This window comes from Amblyomma mixtum, chromosome 4, assembly GCF_055824585.1.
Source record: "Amblyomma mixtum isolate Tamu chromosome 4, ASM5582458v1, whole genome shotgun sequence".
Classification (NCBI taxonomy): Eukaryota; Metazoa; Arthropoda; class Arachnida; order Ixodida; family Ixodidae; genus Amblyomma; species Amblyomma mixtum.
This window is the reverse complement of record NC_143015.1, coordinates 123,720,242-123,747,463: the sequence shown is the minus strand read 5'-3', so window position 1 is coordinate 123,747,463 and position 27,222 is coordinate 123,720,242. Positions and strand designations below refer to the sequence as shown.

Sequence of the window (27,222 nt, the reverse complement as noted above, 5' to 3'; positions counted from 1 at the left end):
CCACTCACCCACTCACTCACCCACTCACCCACTCACCCACTCACTCACTCACTCACTCACTCACTCACTCACTAACTCGCTCACTCACTCACCCACTCACCCACTCACTCACCCACTCACTCACCCACTCACTCACCCAGTCACTCATTCACTCTGACTCACTCACTCACCCACTCACTCACCCACTCACTCACCCACCCACTCACTCACCCACTCACTCACCCACTCACTCACCCACTCACCCACTCACCCACTCACTCACCCACTCACTCACCCACTCACTCACCCACTCACTCACTCACTAACTCGCTCACCCACTCACTCACTCACTCACTTACCCACTCACTCACCCACTCACTCACCCACTCACCCACTCACCCACTCACTAACTCGCTCACTCACTCACCCACTCACTCACCCACTCACTCACTCACCCACTCAGCCACTTACTCACTCACTCTCTGACTCACTCACCCACTCACTCACCCACTCACTCACTAACTCGCTCACTCACTCACTTACCCATTCACCTACTCACTCACTCACCCACTCACTCACTCACTAACTCGCTCACTCACTCACTCACTCACCCACTCACTCACCCACTCACCCACTCACTCACCCACTCACTCACTCACTCACCCACTCACCCACTCACTCACTCAGTCACCCACCCACTCACTCACCCACTCACTCACTCACCCACTCACTCACTCACCCACTCACTCATTCACTCTCTGACTCACTCACCCACTCACTCACCCACTCACTCACTCACTCTCTGACTCACTCACTCACCCACTCACTCACCCACTCACTCACCCACTCACTCACTCACCCACTCACTCACTCACCCACTCACCCACTCACTCACTCACTCACTCACCCACTCACCCACTCACTCACCCACTCACTCACTCACCCACTCACTCTCCCACTCACTCACTCACCCACTCACTCACTCACTAACTCGCTCACCCACTCACTCACCCACTCACTCACTCACCCACTCACTCACTCACTCACTCACCCACTCACCCACTCACTCACTCACCAACTTAGCATTTCGCTCGCTTTTCGCTTGGTAAGCCACGTACTCGTTCATTCAGTCGGCCATTCATTCGTTGAATCTTTCGCTACTTTTTCATTCGCGAACTCCGCGTAATCACTCACTATCCAAATTACTCACATGCTCATTCACTCACTCACCCACTTACGCGCTCGCTTACTGATGCCCATACCCACAAATCTCTCAAATCCGCTGAAAAGATCTCCGCGAAATCCGGCCAGGAAAAAGCAGCCTCTCGCAATAAGCGTTGATGCCCCTCATTTTTTGCACACTCGGCCACAGCTCTCCATACAGCAGTAGTGCGACAGCCAGACAGGGGGGCTTCTTCGTTCCTCTTCTCGTAGTTTTTTTTTATAAAGAGGGAAGGGGGGAGGGAGCTACGGCGACGTTAAGGGTTCTAGCGCTAGCCTTGTTTTACGACTTCTCGCGGTGTTGGTTCCTTGTCGTTTCCACCCCTCGTGACGGCGCCGGCTACCCTTGATGGGACTCTGGTACACGTTGAGGACACGCTCTAAGCTCTGTCCGCAACCCCCTCCCCCTCAAAAAGAAAAAAAAATGAAAGGCACACGCCAGCACTCTCCTGTCTGCCTCAAGAAACCTTCTTATTCGCTCCTGAGGCGCTCAAATCCTGGAAAGCTCGCAAACAATCCAGCAAGCAAGCAAACAAGCAGAAAAACAAACATCCGGGCAGTCTTTCAACTTTGCTCACCCCTTGGGGAGGGCCGTACAAGATCCTCTTTCGTTCACGTCGCTTGCCACCTTCCCTCTATTTTTAGATTTCTGCACATTTCTCTCACTACCCATTTCATGTTTCTCCGTTATTTTTTTTCCATCGTCGCGAGGCTCTCGAGTTGCACGTAGGTGGAGAAGAGATTCTTCTTTTCGTTTCTAGCTGTTTTTCTAGCTGTTCTTCTAGCTGTTTCTAGCTGTTTTTCTAGCTGTTCGCAAAACTTGGTTGTTTCTTATTACTTATCGACGCGTTCTTTTTCGCCGCTCGTTGTTGTTGGACGCTGTGTTTGCGCAGGTCACAGCTGTTGGCGCCGCGATATTTCGCGCCCCTCGTTCCCTGCGTCCCACGCCCCCTGGGGTCCACCGGAGGCACTTCGGCCGACCTCGCCTTCCCTTTGCACTTGCGCGCCTCCTTCCCGCTCGTCACGCTGTGCTTTCAAACTTTTTTCCTTTTCCCCGTACGCTTTTCAGCCTAGACCTTGCGCCGCCTGAACGAAGCTCGTGCATCTGCCCCTCCCTCGTGCGTTGGTTTTTCTGAAGTGGCGTCACTTTAGCTTTTGTTTGCTTTTTCGGTTAGCTGTTCTGAAAGCGCGCCTCTTCCGAGCTGCGCCTCGTCTTGAAATAAGTTGCTAGAGGCGAAGTGAGTGCCCCATAAGCGCGCAGGTTGTTATGGCTCTCGAGGACTTTATCTTTCTTCCAGAGCGTCCAGTGGCGAATGAAGTGTCCGACTACGGAGTACCCTCGCCTCCCATCCTTTCCATCCTTCTCAGGGAGCGTAAATCACCGTAACGGTGCTTTTATACCGAGGTTGGGGCCGCTGGGCATTCGGCCCGTGACCAACCACCACCATCGTGAAACTTCCGCTCGTTTTTTACTTCAAAAAATTTTGCCTCTGTGTGTTTGTCTTCGCTCGGAGTTTCTAAGCCATGTAAAGAGAAATGACCAAGAAGATAGCAAGTTCCAAAGCACACCCACACAAGATTTCGTATGCAATTTGAAGCATCTTCTCGAAATTGAAATGCGAGGAACACTCAAGAATTATTATAGAAGTGTCCGCGCAACAGAAACTTGTGATCTCTTTCGTATTTCGATTCGCCATATCGTCAGGACGTGTCAGAGCTCCTCATGCGAAAAAATAAAAGTTACGCAGTTTATAGAAACCATAAACACTTTCGTTTTGTTTCTGAAGTTCGTAAGTTTTTATGCACTGTTCTTATCCTGTTTCTGCATGCAGTCAGGTAGGAAGTACACCTCGTGGACCTTTTTCTGTGGACTATATGAAGTCGGGGTCGCAAAGTTTTGATTCCAACTGTTCCTACGAAGTTCTCACCATTAGAAAAAACTTGCCGGAAGGCAATGAACGTATAACCCTACGTTTAGTCCACTATTTTGGAGAATTTTCCCGAGTGCAGTACAACTCAATCGAGAGAGTGACTGCTCCTTACAATTCACCTGACAACAGCCACAAACTATTATTCAGCGGAAAAGTTCCCCACAAATGTGCATAGCTTTCACCTGTAGCCGAATGTCAAAGCTCATGTGAATGCCTAATGAGCAGTTAATTTCTTCATTGATTGAAACCTTACACTCTTATCAGGTTAGTGCATCGTGAAGACTTATTCATAATCAGGATGACTTCACGGCCAACTGAGTTGAGCATCCTAGTTTATTATCTCATTTGCTTCCTTCCATTCCACCCGAGTACCTTACCTCCGTCATATTCTTCCCACCCCGCCGCGGTGGCTCAGTGGTTACGGCGTTCGGCTGCTGGCCCGAAAGACGCGGGTTCGATCCCGTCCATGGCGGCTGAATTTCTATGGAGGCGAAATTCTAGAGGGCCGTGTACTGTGCGATGTCAGTGCACGTTAAAGATTCCCAGGTGGTCGAAATTTCCGGTGCCCTTCACTACGGCGTCCGTCATAGCCTTAGTCGCTTTGGGATGTTAAACCCCAATAAAACAAAAAAAAATCATTTTCTTCCACGCAGAAAACATGTCAACTTTTATACGCCGTCGCAATCGCCATCGTCAGTAACATCTCATCATCATCATCTTTATCAGCCGATGATGGCCTGCTCAAAAACAAGTGCCTGATAAATGTCCTTCAATTAGTCATGTTTTACATTTGTTTACCTGCGCCCAAAATCTCAGCTTCTCTTTTAAGAGCCTTCTGCCCTTTTACAGAATTCGTATCTACTTCAGACCAATTCCCCAATAGTGTGCGCACTTGCAACTTTTTTCTTTCACATCGCGCTCGCTCTGCTTTCTGGTTCCACTGTCCTTCACCCTTTTCCTCTCCCTTCCACCGTCCCCGGTCTCCTTCGCTCTGCCTTTTCTTCATTCCTCTGCACGGCACGGTGAAGCAGCAGCCGCTCTCGTATCTCATTCTATACCCCCCGAGTGACAAGTTCGGCTTCTTCTTTCCCCTATTTTGTCGGCGGAACAAAAGCGGCCGAGGATCTCCCCTCTCTCTCGTATGACCGGGGCGCACTATGTATCCGTCGCGGAGTACTTCTCCTATATATCCCCTAGAGAATCTGCGGAATCGAAGTTTTTGCCGCTCCTTTTATTTTCTTTCCTTTTCGTCCCGAACTCCCCGCATAGTATATTCCTTTTGAAACCGGAGCGGAAACCTCTGGAGCTTCTACTCCTGTTTCAAACCGAAGTGCGTTGGTGCTCACTTTGAGGCGAGCCGCGCTTTTTTTTTTTTCGGCGGTAGAGAGAGACGTTTCACCGCAGTTTGGAGACCCCAGCGACGAAGTCGTGTATATCCTAAAAATGCGTGCAGCGTTGTAAAAGTTGGGCGTGGCGACATCATTGTTAATCGAGACGGAGCAAACTTTCATGAAGTTTCATAGCTTACATGCTATGTATCGTGCTTTTGGTCAACACCTTCCTGGTTCGGCTTACGACACTGCGTTGTCATCACGTCGGCTCTTTTGATTGGCCGTCTTTATAGTGCGCCTGCCAATCGCGCAGCAATTTCACGTCCGAGAAAGTAGAGCCGATTGTAAAAACAGCGCAAAAGACGACGGACTTAGGAAGGACAGACAACACAAGCACTGTTTGTACGTCCGTCGTCTTTTGCACTGTTTTTTCCAGGATGTTGGACCAACTGGCTCAAATGCCAGTTTTACTAGAGCCGATTGGCTGAGGGCAGCTCTTGTACGGGCTGCGCTGCATGCTATTACCGCTGCTAGGCAGGGTTTCCTATTCGAACCACCGTCACGCCCGGATCTTCCCAACCCGCCTTCCAAGAAACTATCCTCTTGTTCTCGGCTATGCGTTCGAGTATATCACATTTCTCTCTCTTGTTTTTTTTCCTTTTCCCTATTTTCCTTCCCGCTTCCTGCGTGCATACTACACCCTTTTTCGGCTCCTTTGTGGGCCGCGGAGACGTACGGCGCTTCTCTGCCGCCGATACGATAAGTAAATTAGGGAACAATCCTTCCGCTGGCCTCGCATTTTTTTTGTCATTCCTCTCTCGGCCATCCCCAAAGATGGCGTCATTGGGGCGAGCAAATAAGAGGGAGGATCCCGTCTCCTCGTCGTTCCCTTGGCGATGGCGGCGTCGCGACGTCGCCGCAAAGCAGCCAGGCAGTTCGAGGGAAGAATAAGAGGAGGCTGCCTTCTCAATTTCGCATTCGAGGCAAAGTCGACTTCTGTCGCTTTTTATTTGTGATGCAGGGAAGAGACGTGCCTTATGTCGATCGCCCTTGTTTGCTGTAGTAATAACGAACTCAAGCAAGCTGCGAAAAATCTATCCGTCCTTCTGTCTGTCTGTCTGTCTGTCTGTCCGTTTCGTCTGTCCGTCCGTCCGTCTGTCTGTCTGTCTGTCTGTCTGTCTGTCTGTCTGTCTGTCTGTCTGTCTGTCTGTCTGTCTGTCTGTCTGTCTGTCTGTCTGTCTGTCTGTCTGTCTGTCTGTGTCTGTCTGTCTGTCTGTATGTCTGTGTCTGTCTGTCTGTCTGTGTCTGTCTGTCTGTCTGTGTCTGTCAGTGTCTGTCTGTCTGTGTCTGTCTGTCTGTCTGTCTGTGTCTGTCTGTCTGTGTCTGTCTGTGTCTGTCTGTGTCTGTCTGTCTGTCTGTCTGTCTGTCTGTGTCTGTCTGTCTGTCTGTCTGTCTATCTGTCCGTCCGTCTGTCTATCTGTCCGTCCGTCTGTCTGTCTGTCTGTCTGTCTGTCTGTCTGTCTGTCTGTCTGTCTGTCTGTCTGTCCGTCTGTCTGTCTGTCTGTCTGTCTGTGTGTCTGTCTGTCTATCTGTGTCTGTCTGTCTGTCTGTCCGCCCGTCTGTATGTCTATCTGTGTCTGTCTGTCTGTCGCAGGTATTTTGTTTAAGATAATTGTAAAGACCGCTATTGGTGCTAGAAAAAGAAAAATTCGTTGAACGTTGCCGTGCAAGCTTGCTCTACTGTAATGACATTTTCTTCTATGCGCAAGCACTGCACAGTCTGAATGCGACTGCTTTAATTTTCCGTACTGCGCCTTGTATTCCGCTGCAGAGGGACCTCGCAGAGCCAGTATAGCTACTCTCGTTTGCAACTCTACTCCAAACTCGACATTCTCTGTGTTAGACAGGCACAAAGCCACTTTCAACGCAGAAACAACGCAGGTAAAAAGCAACAAGGTGCAGTGAAAGCAATTCTGTCACAGTCATCCCACCCCCGGCTAAATCGAGGCAGACGACGGGCTAGCTTCCAGAGCGCCAACACACACCGGCAGAGGCCAATCCACTCACTGCGCACACCTGGGGAAACACCCACACAGACACTCATCACACACGCCGTAAACGATCCTAAACACGCGTTTATGGACACGTCCAGGGAAAGTACCACCGAGGTCATCTCTAACGACCTCGATCCTTTACAAAGCCTCCCGTATCTCTCACTCCCTTTCACTGTGTACCGTGTTTGCCATAATGTAAGCGGGCCCGTTTTTCTTCTGGAATAGATAAAGAACGAAACAAGAAAAGTGGGCCAAACGAGAGCCAGGGGGGCCGAAAACTTGTATTGTTCGTTTATAATTCATTTCTTTATTTCTGGAAATCAGTGTACCTCATTTCGCCGTATAAACGCTCTGAAGAAGTCTAAAGCCATGATTTGGCATTGGGAACAGCGTTAGATAAACCAATAAATATTTATTTCTAACGCAGCTACCTTTAACCACACTGTTTTGTGTGAAAGGAATCGCTGCGCGCATTTTCAAAAACAAATTTCGAGTCGCAGTTTGATTACTCTCGTATTTATATAATCAATTTTCGCACGGCAGTTGCTACGCGGCACATGATTAGGTACTACATTTTTACAAATTTTCGTTGGAACATACAGCTTTGTCTGTGTTGGCTTTGTACGTCGTCAACAGAATTACTCACAAACGTTCATTGACCTCTGTCACGTCTGCCTCAGATTGAGCTGTCGCTGCCGCGTGGAAGGCTGGAGGAGAGGTGTAAGGCGGAAAACCTGGGAGCTTTCTTCTTCTTTCTGACACGTTGGCAGGCGGATCCGGTAGTGGGGAATGCTCTACTTTCTCTCTCGTAGGCTTACGTGCGCACGAATACGGTACCTTGCTTCTTCGCCAAAGCCCGAACGATACTCGGCTCTTCCATCTCTTGTCCGGTCGAGCATCAGTGGAGAAGCCGTTTTCCCTCGGGCGTACTTAAGGTCCTACCGTCCTCCCGAGCCCTCTGTGGGGCGCTGTGTGCGCGTTTGCGAAACGAGGGCGACTGAATAGACGGCCAGGCACTGTACGGCCTGGTCCCGCACTCAGTGCAAAGAAAGGGGCCAGGTAGAAGTGGGCGTAGATTGGCTTTCTGGCTCCTCCTCCACGTTTATCGCTGCCGACGAAGGCTTCCTTCGCTCCATCTGCCTCAGGCCATTGAGCACCTGAGTCAGCCAGCCATACACCTGCGCCAAGGGCTTCTCCTGTTAGCTCCCATAGTTCACTGCGGCGGGCTCGCCGGCAATGTTGTCTTTCTTTTTTCTTCCTTTTCAATCTCTTGTTATTCTGATTACGTTCTTCACCTTCTTCTTTCTATTTCTGTTTATCTACCTCGTCTTTGGCTTCTTGTAAAAATAGTCCGTCTATGGTCTTTCTCTTCTTCCTCTTCGATCTGTTCTAATTTCTTATGTTTTTCTTCTTTCTGTAGCTCTTCCTCTTCTTTTGTTTCTTCCTGTACTATTTCGTAATTCTTCTTTGGATACTTTCGTATATAGTCATTCTCATCTTTTAATCTTTTTCTTCTACGGTGCCTTCTTTTCTGTTAAGTTGCACATCGTAATGTTATTCCTCTTCTTGAATTCTTTTTTCGCCTTATATTTTCCGACCTTTTTTCTTCTTTTTATTTTTCTCAGAAACGTCCGTATCGTTTTCCTCTTCTTCCATCTCTTCCTATTTTTCTTCTAATTATTGCTGCGCTCCTTCTATTCCTTCATCCTGCTCTTCTCCTCTTTCTCTCTTTCTTTCTTTCTTTACTTCCTTCTTTCTTTACTTCTTTCTTTCTTTACTTCCTTCTTTCTTTACTTCTTTCTTTCTTTCTTTCTTTCTTTCTTTCTTTCTTTCTTTACTTCCTTCTTTCTTTACTTCTTTCTTTCTTTCCTTCCTTCTTTCTTTCCTTCTTTCTTTCTTACTTTCTTTCTTTCTTTCTTTCTTTCTTTCTTTCCTTCTTTCTTTCTTTCTTTCTTTCTTTCTTTCTTTACTTCCTTCTTTCTTTACTTCTTCCTTTCTTTCTTTCCTTCTTTCTTTCTTTCTTTCTTTCTTTCTTTCTTTCTTTCTTCCTTTCTTTCTTTCTTTATTTCTTTCTATTTGCATCATGCTTTCGGTCACCTCCGAAGGGTCGTCCGTTCTTCGGGCTGTCCAGATTCACCTTGCGGAAAAATCAAAACAAAAATAAGAACAAAAGAAGCACCGAGTTTATTTTTTGCCTCCGGGATGTGTTTTGAGGCGGCGAACCGTATACGTTCGTGCTAGGCGCCCACTCTTCCGTCATCTCGGAGTGATTTATTTCCGAGGCGCGCAAAAGCTCTCTGCCAACAGCGCACTACTTTTCGCGTGCTGCATATCTGTCCGAGTTGTTTTCCTTTCCGCTTTCTTTGGCTCGCGGAACTTATCGCGCGAGCTGTCCAGCGGCTGAGCCTAGTGTGGAGGCATATCTCATGCATTGCCTTCGAACGGCTGCTGCCCTCACCCCTTCTCTTGACTTATCTATGTTGGGATACGGACCGAGAACGTGGGCGGCTGGCTCACCTAAGTCTGGGCTGTTGGTCCCACTGAGCCCGACCCGAGGCTTGCGGGAGGATGGGCGTACCATCATCCACGAATGAAACGGCAACGAGGTAACTGAAACGCGTAATCTGAAACACAAAAATATTAGCTGCTTGCGACGAAACACCGGCGGGGTCTACTCCCTCCATCGAGGTGAATATCAAGAGCGCTAGCATCCAGTCGTTGTTGTTGTTGTTCACCTCATAGAATGGCGCATACCCACACAGGGGGATCGGCCAAGAAGAGGGGTGCATCGAGAGTTTCTGAGATTTTGTTTGTTTGGTTTTGTTTTCTGGGAAAAATAAATAGATAAATTAAGTAATAAATAGAAATAGCAGAATGCTGGGGAAGAAAATCTTCAAGAGAAAGCAGAAAGACCAAAAAGAAACAGGACAAGCATAACGCACGCAGGAGCTGGACTCTGCAAGATCTCTAGCAGAGGGAGTTGATTAATAAATTAATGAATGAACATAATAATAATAGTAACGGGGGACAGGAAAAAAATGTAATGATGTGTAAAAAAATAAATAAATAAATAAAGAATCAAATATTAGCAAGGTAACCCTTTAGATTCCAGTAAAAAATTTTGAATGGCGGTAAAAACAGACCTGTGGCTGTAACCAAGAATTGTGGCCCCAAATGACAGTATGATAGGGCTGCTCAAACTAAGGCCGAGCTGTTGCAGTGGTTGCTCTAAATATCGACGTCTCATAAGGGTGAAGCGACGACAAAACAACAAAAAATGATCTATTGATTCTTGTTCACCACAGAATGCGCAGACGGGAGAAAGCGCCAAACCAGACCTGTGCAGATAAATAAGATCACGTTTTTCTTTTCCGTTTCATATTTCTTGCTCGTGTTTCGTTTGTTGACGAAGTGCAGTCGCAGTCAAAAGTAAATGGAGGGCGACTTTGTCAGAAAAATTTATTTTCTTTAAATCTAAACCTTAATGGTCCATGTTTGTTGGTGCACAGTGCAATTCGCAAAATCACAATTAGTTTGCACGTATGTATTCAAGGATGCATGATTTGAGCGGGCAATGATTGAATTTTTTCGCTACTATTGCCTTCCATTTACTTTTGACGGCATCTGTACATATTAGGCAAGTATTGCAGTGCCCACACTTCAGTCTTACTTTGATTTCTGTAGCGTTAGAGCGTAGAAGCTAGCGGTAAAAATATTGCACAGACTAGAGACGTACACAGGACGGTTCTGGACTTAGCAGCGATTTATTGGAAGAAAACAAAAGTGCCTGGAATTCACGAACGCATGCGCGAAAAACGTTCGCATCAGGAACTGTAATACCGCAAACAATTACGTTTGTCAGTTGCTGTTTCCAATGTCTTTTTTTTTGAACACGGGACTAAATCTCAGCGTTTAAAGGAAGAGTTAGATATCGTAATAAAACGGTGAAACGTGTGCCGTAAGGTGGCGTTTAGGATTGACTGCGAAGGCAGGTTTCAACAGCCGTAGCACTGCTTCTACGTTCTACGCTCATGTATGTTGAGAGACAAAATTACTGAGGTTCCTAGTATCAGTTACAACCAAGGAAGGGCAGAAAAAATTGAATTCCCCCTTAAAAATTGGAAAAAAAAAGTTTTCCTCAACAAATCCTCAATGCTCGAACTTTCTCTAAATAATAAATGTTAAGGAAAGTCTAAATGAATCCCGAAAAGTAGGAGCCAATACTAAACCTCACGCAGTTTCAATAAGATGCGAAACCGTGGATTTTTCCACGACAAGGCCGCTTTCTGTCATATCCCGGTTGCCTTCGATGTGGCGGTAACTGCACTACGAACCCGAGCATCAGCCCGTCGACGATGATAAAATTAAAAAAGAAATTGGTTTTTGAAGAAAAGAAATGGCGCAGTATCTGTCTCACATGTATCGGCGGACACCTGAACCGCGCCGTAAGGGAGGAATTGGTAGGAGTGAAAGAAGAAAGAGAGAAAGAGGTGCCGCAGTGGAGGGCTCCGGAATAATTTCGACCACCTGTGGTTCTCTAACGTGCACTGACATCGCACAGCACGCGGGCGCCTCTTGCGGCTTTTACCGTTCTTGCCATGGAGGAAGAAAAACTAGGAGGGAGCATGACGTCACAATCTTGAAGCCTAGTCATAAAAAATATAATGGAAAGAATCATGGGAAATAGGCCCTCACGTGACAAGGCAGTGGTAGCTCTTAGCCGGATTTCGGTTTCGGTTTCGCTCTCTCGCTGTACGAGCAACTGCGCGACCATCTGCTTGTGTTCACTGACGGCTCCGTGGTGAGCGCAAACTGCTCGCTCGCCGCAGCGGCCACTGTCCCCGAGCGACGCGTGCGCTGACTGCGGCGCAGTGGAGACATTGGAGCACATGCTCCTTCGCTGTGCCGCTTCTGCAGTGCCGCGTCGCGAGATTCTCGCGGCCTGCAGGGCGCTGGGAATCATCCCGGACAGTCTCGAAGCGCTCCTGTGGCCGTGCGGCAGTGCGCGCACCCGTGACAGAATAATGGTGAGCCTCTGTGCGTTCATCGAGCAGGCGGGCTTGACTTCCCGCTCGCTCTTCGCCAGGTAGTGCACGCGTGACACGAACGCTCCGTGGGTGCTACCTCGGACGGTATACGCGGCCGGGCGCCCCACCCCGGCCGCTAGTGCAGTGTGCCGCGCGCGCGATTAGTCCGAGACAGGACGCTACGTGCGCGCGGCTATGTACATACAGTTTGCTTTTTGTAAGTGATTGTGCGCAGTGGCCGGGAGACCCCGCGCAGGGGCAGACGTAAAACCTCCGGCATTCTCTCTCGACAGCGAGAGAGAGAAATACTTCACTGCTGCATTTCACGTCGGAACCGCGTATGTGCGCTAGCGTATTCGGCGCGACTTGTGCCTTGAGAATAGCGGAGAACGGCGGGCCCATGGGCGGGCCGAAGTCCGCCTGCCCGAGAAATAGAATCTTGAGCAGCGCGCCGGAGCGCTCGCACGTCCGCCGTGAGCGCTCTGGAAGCCAGTGCGCCCTTTTTTAGAGGCTCCTTTTCTTCGCCTACTCTCGAGTTCTCCGCTTATAGCATACGCTGAAATAAACGCTCCGTATGTCTGTATAACGACGAACGGAATTCCTCTCCATTCTTTTTATGAACCACAGTTGAACAGTGACGAGGTCGCGGCCGCACCCTTTGATGAAAAGTTTACCTGCAGTTTTCTACAGTGCACCCAAAAGCTCAAGAGTGTAATCAACAGAAGTGTTGAGACGCGGAGCCTTCGGACAACCTCGAGCTCGGTACGCATTCCGCCAAAGCTGCAACGCAGGCGCTGCGCTTCTGCGCTACATCGGAGCACGGACGTTCGCTAAAAAGCACCGCTGGTTGGCAGTCTGGTAACTGTGGAGGAGGGCCTATTTCCCAAGAGTCAGTGCGAAAAAGAGCCCTCGGCAGCGGCGTCAGAGGAGGATGGCTTGCAGAGGCTCAGCGCACTCTCTCCTAGTTTTTTTTACCTCCATGGTTCTTGCCCACCCCTGGGTCATTCGTCTCGAGGTTCGTCTTCAGCCGTACCGTACAGCTGTAAATTGTTTGCGACATGAAAGTCGCAAACAGTCCGTCACTACAGCAGCAGCCGCAACAGCGGCAGAGGTGCATTAACGCGTTTTCACATTCGGCGAAGCATATCACGCGACGGTCCAACACCGACAGAGGCGAGGCTCTCATATTTAAACGCCGCCGCACACGCAAACACACCACCGCAGGGGGGCGTTTTCTCCTTTTCCCACCGCATATCGAGCTGCCGCTTAGCGCTGCGGCGTTGTTGCTCACAAGCGAAGCCTTGCTGTTGCTGCCGCAGCGGGGGATGCAGAGGCGGTGCTTGTCATGCCGAGTGGCACGCTTCTCGTCGTCCCACGGCCTCCGGTCACGTCCGTTAATCTTGGCGCAAAAAAGGGGAGCACAGCGCTCGGGGAAGATCCCCGCGACCGACGACGGTCTTGCTCATTTTTCTCGCCGGTTGGCCCTGCTTCCCTACCTCTTTCCCCCCTCTTTTTGTTCCCTTTTCGCCGAAGCACGACATGGGACTAGAAGGGTCGGCTGGCTTCGCTAATACCGCACGCGCGCCCGTGCAGTCGTGCGCGACAGGGTTGCGAACATGGATGGTTGCGAAAGCGGCCTCAACATCCGGGCGAGGATAGCAGCGTCGTGTACGCGCTTACTGCAGTGGCCGCTGGTGGCGCTGTTGTAGCACGGAGCTTCGCTGTGCGTCGTGGTAGACCGCAGCAGCGTGCTGTGATGTTATGAGCCTGCCTTTAGAGACGGAGGGAGATGCGGATGAAGCTGGAAGGCACATTTTTTTTCTGTTCTTCCATTCTTCTTGCGGATATTGGAACGGAGCGGCTGACTGTTGGAGGCTTATGGACCGACGTGGGAGATTACGCGCACTGGGATACTGTCTGTGCCAATGAACAAACCGTGCAGCACAGGGGGAAGCTACTGAACCAAGCACTGTTGTCCATACTACTAGGATTACCGGCAAGAATGAACAAAAGTGGCGCGAAAACAAGGGCCGAGAAACCAGAAATGGTAGGGATGATTGTGCAATGCGTCATTGTCAGTCTTGCTGCCGACGCTTGTGTACAGAACTGTCATCGGCCACTGAATAGTCATCAGAGTTGCAAAGCCGCTTATGCGTGAGAGCGCCAGATTCGCGGCAGCTAATCTCTACAGCTTAGATGCCGACTAATCACGGTCCAAGCAGCTTTCCGCCCGAATAGCCTTGTCCAGTTTCGACGTTCTTCCCTACACTGGCTCTCGTCCAGTTTTTCTGTCTCACCGATGCACGGCTTTGGAGAGGCAGATAACAGGCTGTGGCTTTGACTCCGAACGGTACGTGTCTTGGCTAACAGTGTAGCTGGGGCCATTGTTAGAAGAGTGCTGTAAAGGGCGACGCTAGTTGGCGCCATCTCTGAAGGACATGAACGAAATCATTGGTGTGGAACAACGGGGGCTGATGGGTTTTAGTCGAGCGGTGCCTAACGGCCCAACTACGCTAGCTTTGCGGCGTTGTCTGGCGGCCGCTGCTGCGTGTTCTCTGTCGAAATGCACGCTTGAAGAGGGGGACGCGTCGCAAAATCGTCGGTCGGCGTGGAGGAATTATGCATGAGTGGTGTGACGGGAAGTCGAGGACGGGGCGTGGTGGTCCGGCAAGGGTTGAACGAGTGGCGTGCTTATTTGTTGTTCTGCTGGTTGGTCCGACGGCGAAAGTTTGATGGCTGAGCCGCTGAGCTGCCTGACACGGGGAGGAGGAGAAGGAAGAAGAAGGGTGGGGGAGAGGCGAGGACTGGGACGAGGAGGCCAATTACATGTGCCAAGAAGCTTTGAAGAGTGGGGCGCCGGAAAAGCCGTCGAGTTGGCTAACAGGGCGTGGTTAGGCACGTTGTTAAACCACTGCTGCCTGCTCCTAACAGTGTTAAATGGCGGACAACAAATGAGCGTCGTCCACGGAGAGAAAGTAAGAGGCAAGGACTTGACGAAGCATTAAGGAAGGGATGCTCTTATTGTAACTGTTTTCCCTTTATGGGGAGCGCGTTGCATCATACGCGCCCGATGACATATTGCATCGTCTGCTGTGGAACCACTGCAATAGCGGTCGCGTGTACGCAGTCCAGTCAGTTGAAGCCTGTGTGCGTACATTTTGAAACTCGTCGAATGTCGTTAACTATCTTACTCATTAAGGATCTAAAGAGAAGAGGAGATTTTATTTAGTTATTTATTTGTTCACTGTGAGCAACGTTAAGGATTAATTGTAGCAGTGAGGAATAAACACATTAGAGCAAAGAGTTCATAAACACATTAGTTTTTTTTTTTTTGACAAAGTATCACGTACTTGAAAGTTTCGGGCTCTCAGGGCTGGCACGTACTAGTAGTCTAAGCTTTCCTTTGGATCGAAAGAGATGAAGAAGTAGTAAGTTCCCCAACTCTGTACGTCCACTCGAAACTGGTAGTCACTGCGGGGTAGTACGTTGTTGAGAGCTGTGAAAAAGAGTTCAATACCCCTGTCGCATGCACACCGGAAATTCCTTTAAGGATCAGGTAATTTTGTTCACAGGCACATGGCGCGCATCTGCGCGGTATGAGCGCCGCGCCTTAACCTCCAAGGGCGTTGGACGGCAGACCAGCCGTTCGAAACCTTTGAAGCCCAAAGGTTCGGCCTTCGAGAAGCTTCGATCGTAGCTCCATCCAGAGTAAAATAAAAACTAAAAGCAGACACGAGAAACTCCAATTTGGTGACAGTTTTTCTGCGTGTGTGTGCGCGTGTTAACACTCGATGGTACCCTAAAACAATAGCCCCCTCACGCAACCTGGCAGGCGGCGGTTAAATTAATGACTGGTTGCGCGAGGTTGCTCGGGGCAACGCTGGATCGCACAAGTCGCACCGGTGGCAGCACCTCTCATCTCAGCCCAGGGTAGTGGCGCACCGTTAACCGCTGCGCCAGGAGTGATATGGAGACTCCCAGCCATCTATGAATGTAAAGTAGAGAATGACAAATTCTGCACATATGGGCATTAAACCATCAGCTATCACGTCATATACTTAAGACGGAGCGCGGGCCGCGGTACGGCGGCGACTGCCCTCACGAATTTAGCGTGCAGATCAGAAGGGGTGCGGCGGCATTGTCCCGGTGGCTACAAAGAGCCCTGCAGAGGTGGATTTGCCAGCTGCGGGGCATCGGGTTTTATCACAGCGCAGCTCGCGGCGACTGCGTTCACAAAGTGAGCAGCGGGCTTTCGCCATCTCACACATAAGCAGCCTTAAGTGTCCCTGCCCACTTTTTATTTTTCGATCAGTGTGTGTATTTTATGGTGTAAAGTTAGGACACTAAAGATGTAGCAGCAACAACGATCGCCTATGTTGTCCCAGGTTAAGGAAAATGCTTTGCGGACGCCGTGAGATATCTATCTTTATAGGGCGAATTAAATAATGAACTTTACGAATGAATAAAGTTATCATGTTCACTTTCACAACTTACTCCCGGGACCTCGTCAACATCGAGTGGCGCTAAAATTTCAGCGAGTGTTCCGACACTGAGCTGAACCATTTACCTGCGCAAATGCTGCTTTTAGGTTTTCAGTACTTTGGTGAAATGCGCAGCCTTTGCTGGAAAGATCTTTAAGGAGTGTCATGTGACAGTGGAATAAGTGATTCACTGTAATGATACATGGGGGGAAAACTGACGAAGCGCTACCTTGAAGCTTCAAGGTGGTCTTTTTATTTATGAGCGTTACGTTGCCTAACGAAAATATTTAATCGTGGTAAGACGGTCGTAGGTGTCGGATTTGAAATGTATGTAGTATGATTTATTTATAATTAAAATCTCACTTCAAATACACATACTCAGTCTTCGATTGCAGTCCTTCTTCACACAATAGTTTCAAAGTGGCTAGAGGAAAAAAACGAAAAGTTGCGACACACACACACACACGCACACACGCACGCACACACACGCACGCACACGCACACGCACACACGCACACACACGCACGCACACATACATACACACACGCACACACACACATACATACACGCACACACACACATACATACACGTACGCATACGCACTCACACGCACACATACACACATACACATACACACGCACATACATACACATACGCACACACACGCACACGCACACACACACGCACGCACGCAGACACACACACGCACACACACACACACACGCACGCACACATACACACATACATACACACACGCATACACACACTCACGCACACACACATACACACATACATACACGTACGCATACGCACTCACACGCACACATACATACATACACATACACATACGCACACACGCACGCACACATACACACGCACATACACGCACATACATACACATACGCACGCGCGCGCACGCACGCACGCGCGCGCCCACGCACACACACACACACGCATTCGCACACGCAAAAGAATATCGCGATTAGCCTTGGCGCCGGTGCTTCGAGGAAGAAGCATTCTGAATCACGAAATTGAATTTAATGTGTATATGCAGGTCAGAGAACCGATAACCAATAATTAGAGGTTGGACTTTTCGGTTTAAACCGAAAAAAAACTAAATTTACGCCGAATTCACTTTTGGAAATCCCGTTTTATTCGAAAAATGTCAGTATTTTTGGCTTGCAAGGCATAGTTAGCTGGCAGCCGAATGATAATTACACTCAAAGTTGAAAATCAACGAAGTAGGGAAGCCAGGTGCATGGTGCGACAGTGGTTTGTAGGACAAGCAGCGCAGTTGTGCGCTTTGAGCCATTGCTCCGCTAGCTTGCGCGCCTCTGCAGACCGACAGGCATCATATCCTCGCCGTCTTCTGGCCAAGCACTGCTTCTTCATTATAATCACCTGCTTAGAGCGGTCAGTCGGTTTATTGGGTTAATCAAATGCGTGTAGGACATTGACACGAACACGAAAAATACGGATGGGCGTCACGAAAAAGTCAATTGCGCTATCGCGGCGATTGAGCGGCAGTTCCTTCGCTGCCATGAACACGCACACTACGTGATGCCCTGCCCTCGAGCTCAACGCAGCGTGACAACCCAACGATGACATGTGAACGTATAGTTACTAGAAGTAAACTTCTGTTTTTGTTTGCCGGCTATCTCATTTGACTTGAGTTACTCTTTTAATGAGGGTAGCAATTTTTCTACAACCACAGCTTTGAGTATCACCATTTGCAAGCTCATTGCTGGTAAATAAATTATTCTGGACTACAAAAATACCGAGATCGACTTTAAATTACTTTTGACCACACGTATTTGCTACATTAAGTCACCGAAAAGTGTCGGTATTTTATTCATCGAAAATGATAATCGCCGAAAAATACCGTAAGTAGCATTCTCAACTAAAGCCGAAAAAAAGTGGGCCATATTTTCAAGAAATAAATAGTGAAAAGTCCAACCCCTGCCAGTAATCTAAAGGGGTAACATATTCGACGCCAAAGGGAGAGGAAAAGCTGTCGGGAAGGGCAGCAAATCAAGAGGAAACGTAATAATAGAATAATTTATGTGATGGGATGTCCAAGTACGGAGGAAGAAAGGGGTTTTTTAATATTTACGCGGGAGGCCTCAAGCTTGAGATGCAAGTGAACTGGCTAGTGACGTTGATGATGATGATGATGACTGTTAAGATGATTTACGAGCTGTTCTGTTACAATAGTGCAACAACCTTGAAAATTCAAAACACACCCCCTGCTCCTCTTTAGCTTCTCCCTCATTAGTTGGACTCCAGCCTTGGCTTCAAAAAAAAAAAAAAAAAGCGCTGCGCGCTTCAGTTGAAACGAAATATAGAAATATAAAAAGGCCCAGTATGGAAACAACTGTCGACAATTGCCGCCGCGACCAGCGCGAAGGGCGGAAACTGCCAACAATGGCTCTGGTGAAGCGCAAAGCCATTTCTTCTGAAGTGAATCAACAAATGTATCTACATTAGAAAGAAAAAAAATATAAAAATAACGGAAGTTCTTTGAGGTTCCGGAGGCCCGAACTCGCTCCTTGATCAATACCGTCAGTTGTCGACGGTGGGAGACAGGGAAACAATGGAACGTCGCGGGCAGTGGTCGTGTCCACCGAGCGAGACAAGTATATAAACGAGCAGAAATATATATAAACCACACGAGGGTTTTGTTATGTCCGAAGGGCATTTGCCCCGTAGGGTTTTGACACTTCGTATCCGGAATGTTGCTCTCTGGTGGAGCAATTCATTGCGACACATGTACGTCGAAAATCCGTTCCTTTTCTTGTGCACTTCTCGCGGTGGCAGTTCGAGTTTTTGTCACGCATGAGTTTGTTTATTGGCAGCCATGTGAGGGCTAGGCAGCATCTCTGTCAGTGTCATAATACGTCGTAACGAAAAACTCAGCCATTCACATACATGAATTACTGATTTAATTGGATGGCTGTGAGTGAGGAGTTGAATGAGTAAACTGAGCTTGGAGAGTGCGTGGAGTGAGGTAATTGAGTGAGCGAGGTGACAGATGATTGAGTGAGGTGAGGTAAGTCAGTGAGCGAGCGAGCTAGGGATTTTAGGTCGGTAACGCTATTATGTGGCGGCATTCAGCTACAACGACAACAGAAGATATCCAAAGCTTACCTCTCGTGAGTCGAGGACAAAGCCAGGGGTCTGCACCCTATATTGGGTGCCTAAAGAGCGAACAAGCTTTCCGAGTTCTGTCGCAATAAAGTTAGCAGCATGTCATTCCAGCAACCACCACGTCAGGTGCCATTCATTCCAAGGTTGGCTGCATCGCTTCAAGCAGCACGACGCCATCCCCCCCCCCCCCCCCCCTCCAACCCCCGCCCCCCCCCCCGCCTCCTCTCAATTGTCATTTCCCACACAATGAGTGTCAGCGTTGTTTGTCGTCGCTGATGAGAACGACATTGCGTCAGCAGTCTTGCTAAATCCTGTCTCAGACGGACGTCATTGAGTTTTTTCTTTTCCTTTTCTATTTATTATTCTTAATTAGCCTAAATCCCTTCAATTTGCAGGGCAGCAGCTGAGATGGCTCGGTGGTTATGGCGCTCGGCTGCTGACCCGAAAGACACGGGTGCGATCCCGGCCGCGGCGGTAGCATTTCAATGGAGGCGAAATTCTAGAAGCCCGAGTACTGTGCGGTGTCAGTGCACGTCAAAGAACCCCAGGTGGTCGAAATTTCCGAAGCCCTTCCCTACGGCGTCCCTCATAGCCTGAGTCGCTTTGGGACGTTAAACTCCCATAGACCAAACCAAGCCATCAATATGCATAGCTTGCGTTCACACTGGTCCCCAGATTTCTTCGTAGAAAAACTGAAATCCATTGTTCATACGCACAAAGTAGGATATGCGCGTTCTCTGTTTGCTCGTTCACATGAATGCTGACTGATGTATTCAATTCATTTTGCTTTACTAATTTGTCTTTCTCTCGTCAGCTTGTCTCCTCATATCGTTATAATATTTGAAAGGATGTGCGCTAAAAAGACGTTCACAGGAAAAAAAGACAGAGACGACAGGAAAGAAGCGCAACTTTCAACCTTAATGGCGACAAAAGATGCCAGGCGCATTTATATATCAGCTGATAACCAGATATGAGCTGCGTGATGGAGCGTGAACCCAACAACCAAACAAAAGACAGCGCAAAAATGCATATCTAAGTGACATTAAAAGAAACCCAAGAATGTGAACATATCAAACGCCTGCCGAGGTAAGGTAAAAAAGTGGGATTCATATCGGCAGCTAACAATGCATAACAACATGGGAAAACAGAGCTTTATGAAAGATGACACTGAAAAAGAGGATAACACCATAAAAATTGCCTAACAACATGACGAAATTTAGAAGTCACTTTTGCCCTATGATAGCGCCCACTCCAAGCTGGTAAAACGTGGCATACTATCTCTTTGCATGAAATCTGCATTAGAAAAATCCTGCGTCCAAAAGATAGGTGAAAGTTTCCAGTGCCAGATCGACCGAATTTCTGCCGCGGGTTACCCTGCACATCTGGTCACCAACATGTCTGAAAACCTTTTGCAAAAAATTAAAAAATCAGAGCATGGTAAACATCAAACAGAACAGAAACCTGTGCAGGTTATGCCTTACCTGCATGGCCTTTCGCACAATATAAAGAAAGTTGCATCTCGTCACAGGGTTAAGTTGGTTTTTTCGGCCCCTTGCAAACTGGCGAAACTATGTCCGATGTTGACCAGGAAGCGTGTTAAGAAGGCCTTTAATATTAAGCATCAAACCGTGTACACACAATGCACTGCCAATGTTGTGTACGAGATTCCCTTGACGTGCGGCAAAGTGTATGTGGGTCAAACCGGGAAATGTTTCAATGAGCGCGCCCGCAGGCACAACGTCACAATGAAGAACAGATCTGGAGGTAACCTTCCGTTACACTGCAGCAGTTGCCAGAACTACTACCCCAAGTTTAATGAAACCAAGTTTCTAGCTAAGGCTCAGGACAAGACAGAAAGAGAAGTAATTGAAGCCTTTTTTATTCACCTCAGGAAAGACAAGTGCGTTAGCACGCCTTCTATTAACCTTTCTAGAAATGAACTTACCTTTTTGGATGGGTACATCTAGACTATTAACCCTTTCGCTTCTGCCGCCGCGGTGGCTCAGCGGTTATGGTGCTCGGCTGCTGACCCGAAAGACGCGGGTTCGATCCCGGCCGCGGCGGCTGGAATTTCTTTGGAGGAGAAATTCTGGAGGCCCGTGTACTGTGCGATGTCAGTGCACGTTAAATAGCCCCAGGTGGTCGAAATTTCCGGAGCCCTCCACTACGGCGTCTCTCATAGCCTTAGTCGCTTTGGGACGTTAAACCCCATAAACCAAACCAAACCAAACCTTTCGCTTCTCTTTGTTTTAGTGTCCTTTTAGATGTTGTAATGTGCTTTTATTTGCCGCCCTTTGCTCTGTTTTTATCTCCATCTTTTACTTGTTCTTTTCTTTGTTATAAATTTCGTCATGTTGTTAGGCAATTTTTATGGTGTTATCCTCTTTTTCAGTGTCATCTTTCACACAGCTCTGTTTTCCCATGTTATGCATTGTTATCTGCCGATATGAATCCCACTTTTTTACCTTACCTCGGCAGGCGTTTGATATGTTCACATTCTTGGGTTTCTTTTAATGTCACTTAGATATGCATTTTTGCGCTGTCTTTTGTTTGGTTGTTGGGTTCACGCTCCATCACGCAGCTCATATCTGGTTATCAGCGGATATATAAATGCGCCTGGCATCTTTTGTCGTCATTAAGGTTGAAAGTTGCGCTTCTTTCCTGTCGTCTCTATCTTGTTTTCCTGTGAACGTCTTTTTAGTGCACACCCTTTCAAATACGAATATGTACCAACTAGCCCGTCAAAAAGCTTTACTAACTCATATCGTTGTAAGTTCCAAAACGCAAGCATTAAGCATCTCTTTGTAAAGCGAGCGATCGACAGCGACAGGGATATATATATATATATATATATATATATATATATATATATATATATATATATATATATATATATACACACATATATATTTCGTCGTCCTTGTGTCAACATCCTCTCGTTACCCCGTTTTTGCTGCGGCTGGTTTTTCAAGCTCGTCCGTTCGTTCATCAGCATTACTGAAGAGGAACTCAGTTGCTTTTGCGCCATTAAAATCAATATAACTAACTGAAGAGGAAATCAGTCTTCGCATACACAGATATAAGCATATAGCCATGGTACGATAAAATAAAACAGGCTCTTCGTGTCAACATTTTCGTGCACTAAGCAGAATACTGGTCTCGCGTTCTGTATATTTTGTTCATTCCATTTTCCCCTTTTTTCGCTCCTCAAGTGGCTCGTCCATCTCTCCTTGTCAAGCTCTCTTCACCGAAATAATTTTGGTGCAATTTTTCCATATTTCTTTTTGTGAAAAGAAAATCGCTCGATCTTTGCCACTGTACTGAAATCTGCCCACATAAGACGGTGCACTGTTATGAAAACAGAGTCCTTGCTCGACCAGTGAGGGGGCAGACCACATTTGCGATGCTGCCCGCAAGTAAAACGTCGCAATTTGTTTACTTATTTATGCTTGTAAGTGCTCGTATTTTGTGTGTTTCTCTGTGCTTACGTGCACGTGTGTGCGTTTGTGTGTGTGTTAGTGTGTGCATGTGCGTGCGTGTGTGTTTGTGCGCGTGTGTTTGTTCGTGTGCGCGCGCGCGTGTGTGTTTGTGTGTGCATGTGCGTGTGTTTGTACGTGCGTGTGTGTACGTGTGTGTGTGTGTTCGCATGCGTGTGGGCATGTGCGTGTGTGTGTTTGTGTGTGTATTTGTGCGTGCGTGTGTGTGCATGTGCGTGTGCGTGTTTGTGCACGTGTGTTTGTGCGTGTGTGTGTATGTGCATGTGCGTGTGTGCATGTGCGTGTGCGTGTTTGTGTGTGTATGCGCGCGTGTGTGTTTTGTGTGCGTGCGTGTGTTTGTGCGTGTGTGCTTGTAACGTTCCGATTGCAAGGGGCTTCAGTGCGCTTTAAAGCAGATAAGGAGATCCAAGGGCGTGCAAATAAGCAGGTTAATTCTAATACGGCTCTAATACATATTGCAACGGATAATCTCCGTGAAGACGACGCAGAGGAAGTGCCCGGTGTGTGCGCGCTTGCCGCTCGGGGCTAGCTGTGATCTGGACCCTGTGCTCCGGTCGTCCTTGTGCCGACATAGACTTCGGGCCACGTAACATCTTTGGTGGAGGTGCGGGGTAAACGATCTCCACGCCACGCAGCTCCGAAGCGGTCGTCAGGCCGGGGCTACTACCATCATGGCTCCACCCGGCGAGTCACGAACCACTCCCTCTGCTCCCTTCGTGGTCATGGCTCCTCCCCGTGACCCTGGTACCTTTTCTGGAAACGACGGCACCGATGTCGACGACTGGCTCAGCCTATACGAGCGAGTGAGCACCTATAACCGGTGGGATCCCACCGTGATGCTAGCGAATGCGATCTTCTATCTTAGTGGCACGGCCCGGGTCTGGTACGAAACCCACGAAGAAGAACTGACGAGCTGGGACACTTTTAAAGAAAAGCTCCGTACTTTGTTTGACAGACCCGATGACCGGAAGCTCTCCGCGAAGAAGCAGCTCGCGTCGCGCGCCCAGTCGTCAACCGAAAGCTATGTGGCATATATCCAAGATGTCTTGGCGCTTTGCCACAAGGTCGACGCCGCCATGACCGAGTCCGACAAAGTGAGCCATATTCTGAAAGGGATTGCGGATGATGCTTTTAACTTACTGGTTTGCAAAGACTGCACCACCGTGGACGCAATCATAAAAGAATGCCGTCATTTCGAACAGGTTAAAAGCCGCCGAATTCCACAGCAATTCTCTCGGCTCCCTAATACTGCCGCTACTTCTTCCTGTGAGGAACACCGATTACCGTCCCGCGCCTCTTCCGATGATGACCCCGTTACCGGCACTGTGACCCGCATCGTTCGCCGCGAACTGGAAGCCCTTGCGCCTGTTCTGCCCCGTCCGACCGCACCTGATAACTCTCTACCCACCGTGTCGCTGATTCAGGCCGTCGTGCGTCAGGAACTCGCTAACCTGAACCTTCCTCCGGCTGTGTGCACCATCAGAAGCCCGGACACCCCCCAGCCACCTCTCTCTGTTTATCGTCGCACCTATTATTCTCCGCAGCGTTATCGCAATCCAAATGAGTGGCGTACGGCAGACGACCGCCCCATCTGCTTCCGGTGTTCTCGCATTGGCCACATCGCCCGACATTGCCGCAGTCCATGGTCTTCACCAGCCCGCAACGTCTGCCCCTCCTTCTACAGTTCTACCTCGACCCGCACCTTCTCGCCCCGAGCCCCGTCCGAACCATCTGAAGCAGCCGTTCCCCCTCCACGCCGATTCTCCCGCTCTCCGTCGCCGCAGGGCCGCCGCTCTCGCTCCCCACAGTCGCCTTCAACCAGCCGCTCCCATTTGGAAAACTAAATGATGCAGCTCCCGGAGGTGACGCTGCATCAACGACCCGGACCACAAATCCTCTCTCGACCTCTCGACCAAATCTCCTGGACGTCTTTATCGACCGTGTTCCTGTGCGCGCCCTGATTGACACCGGTGCTCAAATATCAGTGATGAGTGCTGCCCTCCGCCGTCGCCTACGCAAAGTCCTCATGCCTGCAATGTCCCGTGTGCGTGTCGCGGATGGTGGCACGCCTGCTGTCGACGGTACGTGTACCGCGCGCGTTACCATTGGCGGCCACAGTATACCGGTTCAATTCACCGTGCTGACCACCTGTGCCCATGACCTCATTCTTGGCTTGGATTTTCTGACTGACCATTCCGCCCTCATTGACTGCTCAGATGGCGTCCTACACCTCGAACTTCCACTGCTGGATTCAGAACCCGTCGATATATCCCTGCGACTGTACAGTACCGATTATGCTCGCCTGTCATCCCGAACCGCCTCTTTCGTTCCACTGACCCCATCTCGCCCAGTTCCTGATGGCGACTATCTCGTTACGCCCAACCTTGACCTCCTGCTGACCCATAACGTTGCCCTACCTCATACCATCGCCACCATCCAAGCTAACGCCCTTTCTCTGCCTTTCCTCAACTTCGGCGTCTCTTCTCAAGTGCTCCCGTCCGGCATCTGCGTGGCTACCCTATCTCCTCTCGCTCCTTGCCACGTCGCTCAGTTGACAATCTTGGCACTGTGACAATCCGTGTGACAATCTTGGCACTGACAGCGTGGATGCTCTGTGCTCCCTCTCTGTCCTCGCTAACATGGCCGAAGAACAGCGCCGCGATGCCGAGCTGCGCTCCATTATCGACCGCCTCAACACCGCCCCATTCGACCCTCCGATGCGCCGCTTTGTGCTCCGTGATGGAGTTTTATACCGCAGGAGCCTTAGCCAGGATGGCCCAGACCTCCTTCTCGTTGTCCCCGAGCACCTTCGCACTGCTGTCCTTCAAGAGCTGCATGATCTTCCCACTGCTGGTCACTTGGGTGTCTCCCGTACTTACGACCGCGTGCGTCGTCGATTCTTTTGGCCGCGGCTCTACCGCTGTGTACGCCGCTATGTTGCTGCCTGCGATGAGTGCCAGCGCCGGAAACGCCCCACCACTCTGTCAGCCGGTCTGCTTCAGCCCATTGACGTCCCACCCGAACCTTTCCATCGCGTCGGCTTAGACCTTTTGGGGCCATTTCCGGAATCCGCCTCGGGCAACAAATGGATAGCTGTTGCCACAGACTACGCTACCCGTTACGCGATCACACGCGCACTGCCCACCAGTACGGCTACTGATGTTGCCGACTTTCTTTTGACCGACCTTATCCTACATCATGGAGCTCCCCGTCAACTTCTGACCGACCGAGGCCGATGCTTTCTGTCCAGAGTTGTCGCTGACATTCTTCGATCGTGCTCTACGAAACATAAGCTCACCATCGCCTACCACCCGCAGACGAACGGCCTCACAGAACGCTTCAATCGCACTCTCACCGATATGCTGGCTATGTACGTTTCTCCGGACCATCGCGACTGGGATACCGCTCTCCCCTATGTGACCTTCGCCTACAACTCCTCCCGCCATGACACTGCCGGTTACTCCCCTTTTTATCTTTTGTATGGCCGCGAGCCCCTGCTGCCTCTGGACACGCTGCTTCCCACTTCTACTGCTCCGCCGTCTGCATACGCCCACGACGCCATTACCCGCGCTGACCACGCTCGCCAACTCGCACGCTCCCGGCTCCTCGCTTCCCAGACCTCTCAGCAGGAATTCTACAACCGCCGTCACCGTGTGGTCTCCTTCACCCCTGGCTCCCTCGTCTTGCTTTGGTCGCCATCTCGCCGCGTGGGGCTCTCTGAAAAACTTCTGTCCCGCTACATCGGCCCGTACCGTGTCCTGCGCCAAGTCACCGCAGTCACCTACGAGATCGCTCCGGCCTTCCCCGGTGCCACGTCCTCTCAGCATCAGACCGATGTTGTGCACGTCTCTCGCCTCAAGCCCTACGTCTTGCAGTCCCCCTCACTGCCCTGATGAGCACCGAGACGGTGCCTTTCCGACCGGGGGGCCATGCAACGGATAATCTCCGTGAAGACGACGCAGAGGAAGTGCCCGGTGTGTGCGCGCTTGCCGCTCGGGGCTAGCTGTGATCTGGACCCTGTGCTCCGGTCGTCCTTGTGCCGACATAGACTTCGGGCCACGTAACAATATTATCAAGGGTACTATGACGATAGGGATGGTCGCTTACAAACTGTTTATTGGCCGACCCTGAACCTGCAAACAAAGTAAAACTCAGTGGTGGCAACACCAGCATGTGCACTCGACTGTCGACGGATTGGGAAGGATGCCTGTTGCTCACAACAGCTATAAAATTAAAAAGTTGATCATGCATTAGAGCTAAGGCGCCCCAAAAACCTCGGCAATCATCTTGAAAGACGTGTTAGTCACCGCATTTTATCATAATTTCATTTTACATAGCACTCTGGTGAGTACTAGCTTACCAAACACAACCTGTAAATGCCACGTGGCTAGGGCGATAACCAAAGAAAATAAAAAAAAAATAAACGAACTCTCTTCATGGCAATAGTTTTAGAAACGACATTACATGGTTAAGATCACATGCGTATAAATACAGCATGATGAGCTAGCTACCGAGTGAAACATACGAAGTTCATGATCGGCTTGATGGTACGG

The 27,222-nt window shown here is 49.4% G+C and overlaps 2 protein-coding genes across 3 annotated transcripts in view; both read left to right on the top strand.

Moving 5' to 3' along the window:
- Positions 1-27,222, top strand: part of LOC149348134 (uncharacterized) — a 299,145-nt gene that overhangs the window by 94,151 nt on the left and 177,772 nt on the right. The gene's annotated exons all lie outside the window — the stretch shown is intronic.
- LOC149348136 (uncharacterized) lies at positions 23,138-25,059 on the top strand. The gene is made up of 2 exons (XM_089585746.1): positions 23,138-24,233; positions 24,886-25,059. Exons 1-2 carry the CDS (start codon positions 23,341-23,343, stop codon positions 25,025-25,027), a joined length of 1,035 nt encoding a protein of 344 aa, XP_089441872.1. The 5' UTR covers positions 23,138-23,340; the 3' UTR covers positions 25,028-25,059.